The following is a 14,429-nucleotide window of genomic DNA, read 5'->3' as shown; positions in this document are numbered from 1 at the left end:
AATAATTAAAATATTTAATAATTATATCAATATAGTATTTATTTGTTTATATTTATTAATTTATAAAAAACAATATATATATATATATATATATATATATATATATATATATATATATATATATATATAGGTCCTTCTAAAAAAATTGGCATATTGTGATAAAGTTCATTAGTTTCCATAATGTCATGTTAAAAATTAAACTTTCATATATTTTAGATTCATTACACACCAACTGAAATATTTCAGGAATTTTATTGTTTTAATACTGATGATTTTGGCATACAGCTCATGAAAACCCAAGATTCCTATCTCAAAAAATTAGCATATTTCATCCGACCAATAAAATACGTGTTTTTAATACAAAAAAGTCAACCTTCAAATAATTATGTTCAGTTATGCACTCAATACTTGGTCGGGAATCCTTTTGCAGAAATGACTGCTTCAATGCGGCGTGGCATGGAGGCAATCAGGCTGTGGCACTGCTGAGGTGTTATGGAGCCCCAGGATGCTTCGATAGCGGCCTTAAGCTCATCCAGAGTGTTCGGTCTTGAGTCTCTCAACTTTCTCTTCACAATATCCCACAGATTCTCTATGGGGTTCAGGTCAGGAGAGTTGGCAGGCCAATTGAGCACAGTAATACCATGGTCAGTAAACCATTTACCAGTGGTTTTGGCACTGTGAGCAGGTGCCAGGTCGTGCTGAAAAATGAAATCTTCATCTCCATAAAGCCTTTCAGCAGATGGAAGTATGAAGTGCTCCAAAATCTCCTGATAGCTAGCTGCATTGACCCTGCCCTTGATAAAACACAGTGGACCAACACCAGCAGATGACATGGCACCCCAGACCATCACTGACTGTGGGTACTTGACACTGGACTTCAGGCATTTTGGCATTTCCTTCTCCCCAGTCTTCCTCCAGACTCTGGCACCTTGATTTCCGAATGACATGCAAAATTTGCTTTCATCCGAAAAAAGTACTTTGGACCACTGAGCAACAGTCCAGTGCTGCTTCTCTGTAGCCCAGGTCAGGCGCTTCTGCCGCTGTTTCTGGTTCAAAAGTGGCTTGACCTGGGGAATGCGGCACCTGTAGCCCATTTCCTGCACACAACTGTGCACGGTGGCTCTGGATGTTTCTACTCCAGACTCAGTCCACTGCTTCCGCAGGTTCCCCAAGGTCTGGAACCGGTCCTTCTCCACAATCTTCCTCAGGGTCCGGTCACCTCTTCTTGTTGTGCAGCGTTTTTTGCCACACTTTTTCCTTCCCACAGACTTCCCACTGAGGTGCCTTGATACAGCACTCTGGGAACAGCCTATTTGTTCAGAAATTTCTTTCTGTGTCTTACCCTCTTGCTTGAGGGTGTCAATGATGGCCTTCTGGACAGCAGTCAGGTCGGCAGTCTTACCCATGATTGCGGTTTTGAGTAATGAAACAGGCTGGGAGTTTTTAAAAGCCTCAGGAATCTTTTGCAGGTGTTTAGAGTTAATTAGTTGATTCAGATGATTAGGTTAATAGCTCGTTTAGAGAACCTTTTCATAATATGCTAATTCTTTTGAGATAGGAATCTTGGGTTTTCATGAGCTGTATGCCAAAATCATCAGTATTAAAACAATAAAAGACCTGAAATATTTCAGTTGGTGTGCAATGTATCTAAAATATATGAAAGTTTAATTTTTATCATTACATTATGGAAAATAATGAACTTTATCACAATATGCTAATTTTTTGAGAAGGACCTGTATATATACTGGAGGAAGTCTCCTTTTTCGAAAAATCAACCACACATATAGACAGAGACATTTAGACTATCAATCCCATGAGGGAAATTGCACATGGTGTGTTCATAAATAGTGTGTGTAGAATCAGGCAGAGAGAGAGAGAGAGGTGACCTCTCGCTCCAGTGCTGCCTGGTTGCTGGCGCCCACTGACTGGGTTTGCTGAGGTAATATTTGCAGTGCAGAGTGAGTGAGTGAGTGAGCGAGAGAGAGAGAGAAATCGAGGGAAAGCGGGGGAGGAAGTGATGGGGGAGGGGACGACTCCAGCAGGCATGCAGTATTCTCCTGATGAATAAACCGTTGTGCCAGAGTTGTGCCATCATCCCACTATAGCGGAGAATGAGAATACTGCTCATATCTCCAGACTGCTGTGTGTATGTGTGTATTTATGTTTCTTTGTGTATGTTCGATGAGCAGAATTGATTCATCAAGTATTTGTGATTGCAGCTGTTCCAGTGTCTGAATGTTAGATTGTCAATTAGATGCCTCATGATTTGAATAAACTGCCTGACAGGCACAGCAGGATGTCCTGAGGTGAACTGTCTTATGTCAACAGCGACTTTCTATGTTTCTGCTTAACTCTTTGACTTCCTCCACAGTTCCTCCACAGGGCTCAGATGCAGACTGCACGGCCCACCCTCCCTACCAACAGCCCCTCCCTTCGGCCGGGCTCACAGAACCCCACGGCTACGGTTTATTCCCCCAACCAGCCCTTCATGATGACCATGACGCCCATGCCCTTTCCTACCCAGACACACCAATACTACATTCCCCAGGTAAAGAGTCAGTGGACATGTTACTGAGAAATGGATATCGACAAATATGGATTTAATGCATACACACACAAAAAATATTTTCAGGGTTCCCACTGTGACAAAAAAGACATTTTTTTAATGCATGAAATGTTTTTGATGCAATTTTACCCAAATTGACACTATAGCCGTTTCATCCTTTAATTTATTTTATAAAATGGGATGTTTAACAAAACTAGTAATTTTCTGTCTCTGTATGGAAAAAATATATCTAAAATTAAAGCGTGTGTGTGTGTGTGTGTGTGTGTGTGTGTGTGTGTGTGTGTGTGTGTGTGTGTGTGTGTGTGTGTGTGTGTGTGTGAATGTATGTGTATATATATATATATATATATATATATATATATATATATATATATATATATATATTAGGGGTGGAATGGTACACAGAAGTCACGGTTCGGTTCATACCTCAGTTCAGACATCACGGTTCGGTACGATTTCGGTACAATGGAGTGAAAAGCAAAACAAAAATGCAGAAGGCATTTTTATAAATGTCTTAAGCCTTGTATTTTTTAAATAAGTTTTATCAATAAAAGCATAGAACCAGTTTATTTGTAGTGCACTGACAATAGTTTTACATAATTGAATTAGTTTATTAATTAAATTGATAAAAAGACAAAGACCTTGCGATATGTTTGGTATGTTTGAATGAATTTAAAATTAATTTGCCATATTTCAGATCAATATATTTGTTTTTCTTAATTTTAATTAACCCTAACTTTATTCTCATCTGAATTATAAATAATTGATTTCCGTATAAAATAATACTAGGCTACAATTAAAAACCACATTTGATTTTCTTTTTTTAATCAATGCAGAATGTGTAATTTAAAAGTACAACTGTGTGTGTGTGTGTGTGTGTGTGTGTGTGTGTGTGTGTGTGTGTGTGTGTGTGTGTGTGTGTGTGTGTGTGTGTGAATGTATGTGTATATATATATATATATATATATATATATATATATATATATATATATATATATATATTAGGGGTGGAATGGTACACAGAAGTCACGGTTCGGTTCATACCTCAGTTCAGACATCACGGTTCGGTACGATTTCGGTACAATGGAGTGAAAAGCAAAACAAAAATGCAGAAGGCATTTTTATAAATGTCTTAAGCCTTGTATTTTTTAAATAAGTTTTATCAATAAAAGCATAGAACCAGTTTATTTGTAGTGCACTGACAATAGTTTTACATAATTGAATTAGTTTATTAATTAAATTGATAAAAAGACAAAGACCTTGCGATATGTTTGGTATGTTTGAATGAATTTAAAATTAATTTGCCATATTTCAGATCAATATATTTGTTTTTCTTAATTTTAATTAACCCTAACTTTATTCTCATCTGAATTATAAATAATTGATTTCCGTATAAAATAATACTAGGCTACAATTAAAAACCACATTTGATTTTCTTTTTTTAATCAATGTAGAATGTGTAACTTAAAAGTAAAACTCTGTGTGTGTGTGTGTGTGCGTGCGATTTTGGTTGGGTGACAGTTGTAGGTTACAGTTTGACAAAAGCACAATGTTGTGCTTTATTGCGACTTTGCGAGTGTACACAAATATATGTATACACTTTGCAGTTTGAATTATATGTTTACGGAGTATGTTTTTGTTTCCACTGTTCGATCGCGCCCGCACCCCCCCCCCCCCCCCCCTCTCTCTCTCTCTCTCTCTCTCTCTCTCTCTCTCTCTCTCTCTCTCTCACTCACACACACACACACACACACACACACAGTTCGATCGCGCCCGCACCTCTCTCTCTATCACACACACACAGTTCAATCGCGCCCGCGCCTCTTCCTCTCTCGCGCGCGTATACACACACTTCAGCATTGCAATTTTGCCATCGCAGTTTGTTCATTATGCTGCGTTCAGACCAAACACGAATTGAGCGAATTTTATCGCTATTTAGAGTTTGATTTATTTTTATACCATGTATTCTACGTGTAAATTCGTGCACCGAACCGTGACGCCCGTACCGATTCGGTTCAACACGAATACATGTACCGTTCCACCCCAAATATATATATACACACACGCACTTGAGCTTTAATTTTATGTATATTTTTGCCATACAGAGACAGACAATTATTTGTTATATATACTGTGTGTGTATGTGTATATATATATGTGTGTGTGTATATATATATATATATATATATATATATATATATATATATATACACACACACACTATATATATATATATATATATATATATATATATATACTGTGTCTGTCTGTGTGTGTTTGTCTGTGTATATATATATATATATACACAGTGCTTAGCATAAGTAAACACACCCATGCTAAAGTTGACTGAAAAGAGGAATAAAAAAATCATCTTTTGGAAATTGATCTTAATGCCTTAATTAAAAAAATGAGGAAAAATCCAACCTTTAAGGACACCAAATTTCTTCGTGAATGAATAATGTATCGTAAATAAATAAATGTTCTTCCTTAAAATACACGGTGCATAAGTCAGGACACCCCTATGTTAAATTACCATAGAGGCAGGCAGATTTTTATTTTTAAAGGCCAGTTGTTTCATGGATCCTAGATACTATGCATCCTGATAAAGTTCCCTTGGCCTTTGGAATTAAAATAGCCCCACATCATCACATACCCTTCACCATACCTAGAGATTGGCATGGTTTTATTTCAATTAGCCTAATAGCTGGTTTGATTTCCATTGAGAGATGATCTTATGGAAAGTACCCCATGCCAATTTTTTTTAATTAAGGCATCAAGATCAATTTCCAAAAGATGATTTTTTTATTCCTCTTTTTAGTCAACTTTAGCATGGGTGTATTCACTTATATGATTTTAAAGCTATTTACCTTTAAATAAAAATTCAGATGGGGTGTTTAACAAAAGTAAAGTAATCTGGGATATATGTCTTGTGTGTGTGTATGTATATATATATATATATATATATATATATATATATATATATATATATATATATATATAAATAAATATAAATTAAATTCTCCACCTTTTCTCTCAGTATCGTCATAGTGCACCATACATGGGACACCCACAGCAAATTACCATCCAGCCACCAGGGTCTGGAACCTTCTACCCAGGACCCGGCCCTGGGGAATACCCCGCTCCTTATGGCAAGTACAGACCTCTCTGTAGAGCACACTACAGTGTGAGTGTGCTTGCGTCACACCCAGCTGGTTCATATTAGCTCCAGGTAGTTTCAGTGTGTGTCTGATTAGTTGAGAAATGACCCTGTTTCCAGAAAGCAATTCACTCTGAGGCTGTTTAGATCTCATGTGAAAGCACACACAGTGACATGACTCACTTTTTTCCTTCCTTTCTTCTCTTTTCCAACAACAGCTGCCGGGCCGCCATATTACACCGGCCAGCCAGTGTATCCTCCCTCTCCACCCATCATAGTGCCTGCACAACTGCCACCTCCACCAGCCAAGCGTGAAAAGAAACCAGTGAGTACCTGAAACATTCCACCTCGTTTTAGAAACGCCAAGGGATCCACTTAATTTTCAATTCATTTTAGACTGATAAGGCTTGGATTTAATCCCAATGGCCCTAGCTGGCAGACCCAGATTAAATGCGAAAATGTTGTTAAAAGGGATGTTCGTCAAGTAGTTTTACCCCAATATTGGGCTTGGCTTTTTGTGTAATTATGCCATGCTAGTCTATTAAATTTCCAGAATTCAAGATGAATAATAAGTATTGAATTGGTCCGGGAATGAAGTCGATTTGTGTGCCATACAACTCCTGACATATGGTTTTGTTGCATGCTGGGAGTTTGGCATAAACTAGGTGTTTTATCCCAAGCCAAAGTGAGAATTAAGCCAGTTAGAAATTTCACCCATCCTCCTGCAAACATTAGTGTCGGGATTTTAATGATAGGATCTGGAAAATCCTGCCACATCAGTGAGTTTGATGCCTTTTTGATAGATTAGATCAGTAAGCCCCTCCCCTCGAACGCAGATGAGCCAATGGCAGTTGAGTATCATTTGGACGGGATCGGAACTTGGACATCTTTAGGTTTCAGCGCCATAGAGAAACTTCAGTTTTAGGGTGTTTATGCTACAAAAATGGAAAAACAATGTGCCTTGGCTACTTGTAACACTGATTCCAAGTATCCTGAGAGGATGGGCATGTGTATTCATGTTTTGAATCACGTACTTTGCGTGCGTTCACCAGCACGTTTCAAATAAGTGGTAAAATTTGAGTGAACAGATCAATTATCTACGCAATACAACTGAATTCCGTATTATTTATAATATAAATGATGTGAATGCAGTAACCTGGTTCCTTAAGGATTCAACTCCAATCCCAATGAAGACGAAAACGTTAATCGTCTGGTTGTCATACTCTCATGAAGTTACAATTAAAGTTAGTGAGTCCATGCTAATGTTCAAATCTAAATAGCTAACTGTTCTCACGTCATGTAGTTTGTCAAAAACACCCGGTGGCTCAAAAACACCCATCTGCGATCGTGGCAACCATAAGGCTTCTCCCGCTTGCATTGTGATCTGTAAACCCTCGCTTCCAAATTAATCTTGTTACCTACCATTTTTATTCTAAAATCTTTTATATATCCCTCCATGGCATATTTAAGTCCCACTTGAATGCTCCTCGACAAGAGGTGGTCTTTCTGTGTCCCAAATTTATTTTTAAAAAAACATCTTGAAACAAGACAGTCAGCAACGTTTGTTTGTCCGAGATAGCAACAGTAACTAAGGGGGGCGGGGCTTACCAATAGCTCAATTACCTTGCTCCTTAGTAAGTCTATTTGTGTTCATCTCACCCTGTACACTGCTTCAAGATCCCTTCTATCATCCTGTCGATTACTACTCTTGAGTTCCTCGTTCACGTTTTAAGGCTAAAAGTGACCAGGCTTTCTCTGTGGCTGCTCCTACGCTTTGGAATAGTCTTCCTCTCCACATTAGAACTTCCTCTTGCATTTTTATTTTTAAATCGTCTTTGAAGACCTATTTGTATTCTTTGTTTTGATTGAGGGTGGACATTTTTTATTTGTCATTTTTTGTTTTTTGTCTAGTCTTTTTAATTTGTTTGAATTCTGTTTTATAGTTATTGTACAGCACTTTGGTTTCAACATCTGTTGTTTTTAAATGTGCTTTATAAATCAATAAACTAAACTAATTAAATATGTCAGGTCATATCTAAGCATTTTTCAAAGAGTGATTTTGAATTCACAAATTTATAAAACATAAATTGAACTCTCAGGATCAAGATGACCATGATATATTTCAGTTCTAAAGACCAAACCACAAAAAAACAAAAGTGCCGTTAAACATACTAATGTAATTTAAGTGATATTTATATTATATTTACACAACCTTTTAAAAGTTTGTGGTTGGTGAACCTTTTTAATATTTTTGTTATTTTTTTCAGTAAAAAAATAAAATAATATTGTGACATTTTAAAATTTTAAATATCTGTTTTCTATTTTAATATTTTTTAAAAAGTAATTTATTCCTGTGATGGAAAAGCTGAATTTCTAGAACTCATTAATCCAGTTTTCAGTGTCACATGATCCTTCCATCATTCTAATATTTTGATGAAACATTTCTTCTTAGTATGAAAGTTGAAAACATTTTTGATTTTCATTATAAATGTCTTTATTTATTATTTATTATCTGTTGTTTTGCACCATTGTCCTCCCAGATCCGGATTCGAGACCCCAATCAGGGTGGAAGGGACATCACGGAGGAAATCATGTTTGGAAGCCGGAATCCTACTCCTCCTGCTGGGCACCCAGTCTCCATCTTAACCCCACCTGCAGGACGGCCCTCTTCGACACCAACCCCTCCCACAGGACACCTGTCCTTCACGCCCACCCCTCCACAGGCAAGAAATACAAATTGTTTGTTGGCTCCAGAAACAGGCATCACTTCAAACAGGGCAGGTGTAGTATAGGCTAAAATTACATGTAATTTCATAGCAAAGTGAGTTATCAGGTGCCAGAATTTGTTCTTTCTCAGTTATGTATTATCATTTTTATATATGTGCAGTGCAGTTCTTGATGCATTTTAACACAAGTTCCTGTGTCATGTGAGTTTTTAACATGTCTTTAATAATCAGCACCACTTTAAGCTCTCACTACTCATGTCTATTGGGTCCTTGGCTCAGCTGTTTTAAGCTCACCTGTCTAATGCTATTTTCCAGACATGTACAACCACCCACTACTCTCTCTCTTTCTGTCTCTCTCTCTCTGGCACACAGGGTGTGCATAGATTAGTTCCAGCTCACACAGTCTGCCCCCAATCTAATCCCTATGAAGACACCGAGAGCGTTAGGCTGTTTGGCTGCACCATTATGTTTATGTATATTAAAAAAAAAAAAATCGATAAAGCATGTCGATAAGCAGCTACATGTTTTGGTTGTGTGTGAATATCTATGGCTGCAACATTCCACTTCCTCTCGATCATAACAAGCAGCACTATGAACCTCACAAAAAAGTACTGTCACATCAGATGCTAATAGATTTGACATATACCATGGCACAAAATGATTACCAAATGTACCATGGTATTTACATGGGTAGCCTAGGTATTTCAAAGAATGGTACTACTATGGTTTACACCTAAAAAAACATGGTAATCCATGATACCTGTCTAAAAAGACATGTGAATGACATTTTCAAAAACATGGTATTACCATGGTACCTGTACAAACCTATGGTTGACTGATGTGTCCGTTTTGTTCTTTCTCTCTTTTTCACCCCAAAGCAGCCAAGCAACTGTCAGACCCCAGAACAAGCGACATATGTCAACCCACCTCAGAGACTCTCAGAGAGTCCTGCGTACATGGATGGCAAACCCAGCTTAGGTATAACTCTACATACAACCTCCCTTTGTGATATGATTGGTTCCTTAAAGGAATTTTATTTTATTCATGTTTTGACCCTCCTTTTGCTCTTGACCTTATAGATGACAGGCCAAAAATGGAGTCTGGTCCCATAAAGTCTGTATCTCCTGGGCCTAAGCCTTCAGAGTCCTCTTTAGAGAAAAGAGAAGCCCCAAGTCTTCCATTATTAGCCTCTGCTTCTCCAGAGGTGGCTTCCGATGTTTCCTCCCATCCTTCAAGTGGCTGCATTAAACCCACTGCTGCAGGCGAACCAGAATTTATTTCTACTACAACCACTAAGGCTCAGACGCTTCAGGTCATCTGCGTCGAAGAATCTCTTCCTGTAACTTCTCCCAGATTGCCTGCTTCGCCCTCACCGTCCCTCAAAGTGGTAAATGGCCTTGCAGAGTCTCAAACTCCCTTATCAAGCTATGAAGAGCCTGAGGTCCAGGAAGGCCTAAAGATATCATTGTCCGGTGAGGTTCAGTTGCCAACCCAGGGTACGTCATCCACGGAGAAGTCTGGTCAGGAAGTTACAGTGGCCTTGGAGGAGCTCCAGGCAAAGCACCTCCCTTCTCTAGCTGCACATGTGCCCTTAACCCCAACCGTACAGGCCTGTTCAAGCACCTCCAGCACAACTTCTGTCCTTGCACCACCACCCGGTTTGGCACCACTAGTGCAGTCAGTTGTCCTCGAGGCACCAGAGCAAAACAAGACCTCTGACGATGTCCAACCGAAGGCTCAGGACGCTTCAGAATCACAAACTCAGAACAATTCTAAAAAGTTCATACCATCAGGACCAGGTATGTGTGCTGACTTGGCTCAGGCAAAATAACAAGTTCAACGATAAATTCCCAATTTTGTGTATTTTTTTGTGATAGCCCAAGCTGTTTCTGCTGTACCAAAGTCTTGGAAGAAACCAAATGAAGAAATTCTGATGGTGGAAACACTGCCTAAGGAGGATGAGGTGAGAGAGAGTGTGCATGGAGGTTTGACATCAGTGTTAAGGACTGTTTACACCAAGGACGATAACTATAGCAATAAAGATACAATTCTAAAAATCGTTCTAAGTATAAAAAAAATAGCAGTGTCCACACCACAACAATAACTGCACAGAGAAACTATTGTTGGAATCCATTTAAGAACGATTTTTTCAGTTGATGAGAGCTAAAAACATTGACATCTAAACAGAATCCAGTGTCAGATGGCATAACTGCAGCGCACGCTTGCTGGTATTGTTACATTAGTTATCATTCTTAGTGTGAATGGCCTTTATTGTCCTAACAAAAACAAAATGAAATTACTCAAATAAAAATAATATACAGTATCGGGGGAAAACTAAACTAAAATTAATTTGTGGTTTGTTTTGTTTAGTTTCAGATTTCATTTTATTTTAATTAGTAATGAAAATAACCCAAACATCCTAAACTTATTGAACCTCTACAGTCCGTCTGTATTAAACATGAAAATGCCACCATTGTTGTATTGAGAAATGTTATATTTTTAAACGATAACAGTAAGTGCTTTAACTTTGGCAGCCCTAAAATACTAAAACTAAATCTGCAATAAAAACAAAATAAACGGAAATGAGAAAATCTGAAAAACATTCTTTAAAAAAAAAAACTAAAATAAAACTAACAATGATAGAGTGAAAACCACCAAAAACGAAATTGAATTACTTTAGTTTTTAATGGCTTTTCATCATTGCTAGTATTGTTTTTAGAATTCTTTCAAGGTTTTCTATTTCTGTTTATTTAGTTTTTATTTCAAGTATACATTTTGTTGTTAGTTGTAATAACCTGTCCTTAGAAAAGGGATATTGGAAAATTGTCAAAACCCCAGCACACAGCGTAAGACAGACTAATAACAATATTTTCCATAACCCAAACCATTATGCAGTCATTCATCTCGCATAACACCTCCAGGCCATTGTGTAATGCTACTTTTCTTCACTCCACATCAGGAGGAGACCTCAAAGGAGAGCTCTGCTGAAGATGAGATGGTCTCACAGCTAACCTTAGGGACCTACAGCAGCCCCTTTACAGTGCCTGAGCACCAGAAGAAGCTATCAGAAGAGAACGGTGAGACTGAAACGGAGCCTTTCAGGAATGGGGTGGAGACAGAGAGCACTGACAGTGGCGTTACGCTCGGGGACAGCAGGGGGTCCATGTGTTCCCCCACTCCACTCATGCAGGAAGGTAAGAATTTGTACAGGACCTATCTTTTTATTTGGTCTAATTTTGAGTGTAGATACTTGAAGTCCCCCTGTGGTGAAAATCAAGCTTTTAATGTTGTTTATTTGTCTATTTGGTGTTTTTAATATGCTTTAAGGCAAACCACGTACAAATGAATAAGTCAACATCTTTGCTGACTATTTTCTCCTTAAAACTGTAGTGAACCAAAGACAGTCTCGAAAATGAAATTTGTTTGAAATCGCTGGTGTTTCTGACGTCACAAACTACCTTGCAACCAATCACGTCAACGTGTGATCGTCAACGAGTGGATCTCTGAGCTGGCCTGAGAGAGTGAAGGCGGGGCTAATTTGCATATTCATAGAACCGCGTATACTAAATGAGGCAAGGGTGTAGAGTTACACTCAATCAATTTCAAGGCATGAAGAAATTTTTCAAGGAAAAAACATTTAAATATGTAATTTTGGTAATTAAAGATGCGTTTTAAGGGATACAATTATTGACTACAGGGGGACTTTAAAAGTGATCTATCTTTCATTCATTGGAGGTCACATGAATGACATATCGAATGACTATTTATTAAATAGCCAGTAGTCTTTGGTTTACAGCACAGCCTTGCTATTGCTAGTCAAGTTTTGATTTCAGAGAGTCCTTTTTAAAGTTTTTTTTTGTTTGTCAACAGAAAGCACCTTACAATTTTATGGAATGCTTGTTGACGCTTCCAATTTACTATTCTGAATAAATTCTGCTATAAATTAGTCTTGTTAACAGTTGACCTATATTTTTAGTGTGCTTTTTCCTCACCAGGTCTTGCTCAATCTAATGGAAAGAGACAGTATGACCGGGACTTCCTGTTGGGCTTTCAGTTCATGCCGGCCTGCGTGCAGAAGCCAGAGGGACTGCCTCAAATCAGTGATGTGGTGCTAGACAAGGTGTTTTTTTTGGTTATTGGTATCTTATGTACATTGTCAAGTGTTGGAGGCCATGTTTTCCTTTTGTAACTCTAATGTCTTACTGCTTCTTTGATTGTTAGACAAAAAACATTTGCATAATATCCATTTGGTAAATAAAATAAAAGTATTATATAATGTTGGGAGCTAATCAGCACATTCAAGGCTTTGCACGCATCTTTAACCCTTAGTTAAGACTACTTTTAAACCTGGGTTGAGACACTTGTTATTTTGATTGCAGTTTTTAATCCAGCATTCAAAAAAATGCATGAACTTGTATGAACTTTCAACTTATCAAGGAATCCTGAAAATATTTATCAGTTTTCACAAAAATATCAAACAGCACAACTGTTTTCAACACCGAACACTAAAAATTCAACTTTACTTAAAGTTACCTCTAAATCGTAATTACTTTTATTTCACAATATTACTGTTTTTACTTTATTACAGATCAAATTAATGTAGCATTGGTGAGCGTAAGAGACCACTTTCAAAAATATTAAAAAATCTTGCTGACCCTAAACTTTTGAAAGGTAGTGTATGTAATGCTTGAATGTTATGGCTTGTTGCCAGCTAAAGAAAACTTAGCTTCATATATATACTATGCAATTCTTGCCTCATTAAATATACATAACCATACATGCTTTGTTGAATTTTTTACATTTTTTAAACACTTTCCACAAATGAACAAGCAGTTAAAAAGTGGTCCCTTGTCCAATGTCCGATCAATATTATTAAAGCTGCAGTCCATAACGCTCTAGCGGTTAATAAACAGAACTGCATGCATCTTGCGGAAGAACATTGTAGCCGGAGCTACTTCTCTCTGTTTACATTCTATGACGAGAAAGGTAGTGAAAGGGGAGCTAAAAAAAAAAGCTACTCCGCAGTGGTGCAACCCGAACCAGTCTAAAATAGTAAATATAATAGAATATAATAGAATAGAATATAAACACTTATTATGGGTGCACCGTAGTGATTCAGGATAAGACAAAAACACGGTTTTCGCTGCTTATATAAATTTTGTAAGTTTTGAACAAAAAAAAAGTTACGGACTGCAGCTTTAACCTCATAATTATGCAGATGAGAATCCTAACCCATGTTTTACAATGTGAAACCTCACAGCCTGACTACTCAGTTTAACGGGGTGATCCTAATTATTGTAAGTGTCAAAAGCGCATTCTTTGTCCTAAAAAACACATTCACTTCCTAAAAAAATCTGCAAATACGGACATAACATTTTCCTCTTTTGGTGCTTAAAACGTGAAGAGTGCAGTAATGCAAAGTATGTTCCTCTGACTTCTAAACTTTAGCTGAGCTGCACTCTTCAGCCATGAAACTCCCTAGACGTCCTGTTTCCATTAAAATTGTATTACGGTTATGTCATACTTGGCAGTAGGCATCATTTAGCCTAAAGACGATAGAAAATAAATGCCCTGCCCCTGTTTGATGCACAGTCTTAAACTTTAGTCTAATCTGGTGATATGAGAGAGTTAATAGCGAGCTTGTCATTGTCATTTGTTTATACTTTCTCAGTTACTGTTTCCGACAACACTTGTTTCTGTTCTAAACATATGCTCTGTGCTTTCAGTTTCCCATTTCAGTTCCTAGATTTTACTCTGCATGTGTACTCGCTAACATCTGTTTCTGGCTGTTCCTGTTCCCTCCATCACAAGATGACTGGAGCATAAATGGTCGAACATGTTGTTGATATATAAATAACAAATGGAGCTAGTCTCCATGGCAAATATTCTTTGCCCATTAGTGCTGTAGGGCAAGGAAAGGCTGATCTCAAACCAGTTTCTCACATACTGATCGTGAAAAAGATACAGATAGGTACAGCTA

The 14,429-nt window shown here is 37.7% G+C and overlaps 1 protein-coding gene across 3 annotated transcripts in view; it reads left to right on the top strand.

The window, feature by feature from the left end:
* Positions 1 to 14,429, top strand: part of eif4g3a (eukaryotic translation initiation factor 4 gamma, 3a) — a 67,073-nt gene that overhangs the window by 36,606 nt on the left and 16,038 nt on the right. For 2 of the 3 annotated variants that reach the window (XM_077203606.1, XM_077203607.1), the window contains exons 6-14: positions 2,372 to 2,548; positions 5,604 to 5,715; positions 5,942 to 6,048; positions 8,264 to 8,446; positions 9,331 to 9,427; positions 9,529 to 10,248; positions 10,327 to 10,412; positions 11,409 to 11,643; positions 12,445 to 12,569. In XM_077203606.1, the coding sequence (XP_077059721.1) occupies positions 2,372 to 2,548; positions 5,604 to 5,715; positions 5,942 to 6,048; positions 8,264 to 8,446; positions 9,331 to 9,427; positions 9,529 to 10,248; positions 10,327 to 10,412; positions 11,409 to 11,643; positions 12,445 to 12,569 (1,842 nt within the window). Of the gene's footprint in view, positions 1 to 2,371; positions 2,549 to 5,603; positions 5,716 to 5,941; positions 6,049 to 8,263; positions 8,447 to 9,327; positions 9,428 to 9,528; positions 10,249 to 10,326; positions 10,413 to 11,408; positions 11,644 to 12,444; positions 12,570 to 14,429 lie in introns of all 3 variants that reach the window. The other variant, XM_077203604.1, reaches the window with a different exon arrangement.

Source organism: Siphateles boraxobius, unplaced genomic scaffold (assembly GCF_051911475.1).
Source record: "Siphateles boraxobius isolate OS27281-9 unplaced genomic scaffold, OSU_SipBor_1 5, whole genome shotgun sequence".
NCBI lineage: Eukaryota > Metazoa > Chordata > Actinopteri > Cypriniformes > Leuciscidae > Siphateles > Siphateles boraxobius.
The sequence above is the reverse complement of the archived record's forward strand: the minus strand, read 5'-3'. Positions and strand labels throughout refer to the sequence as shown.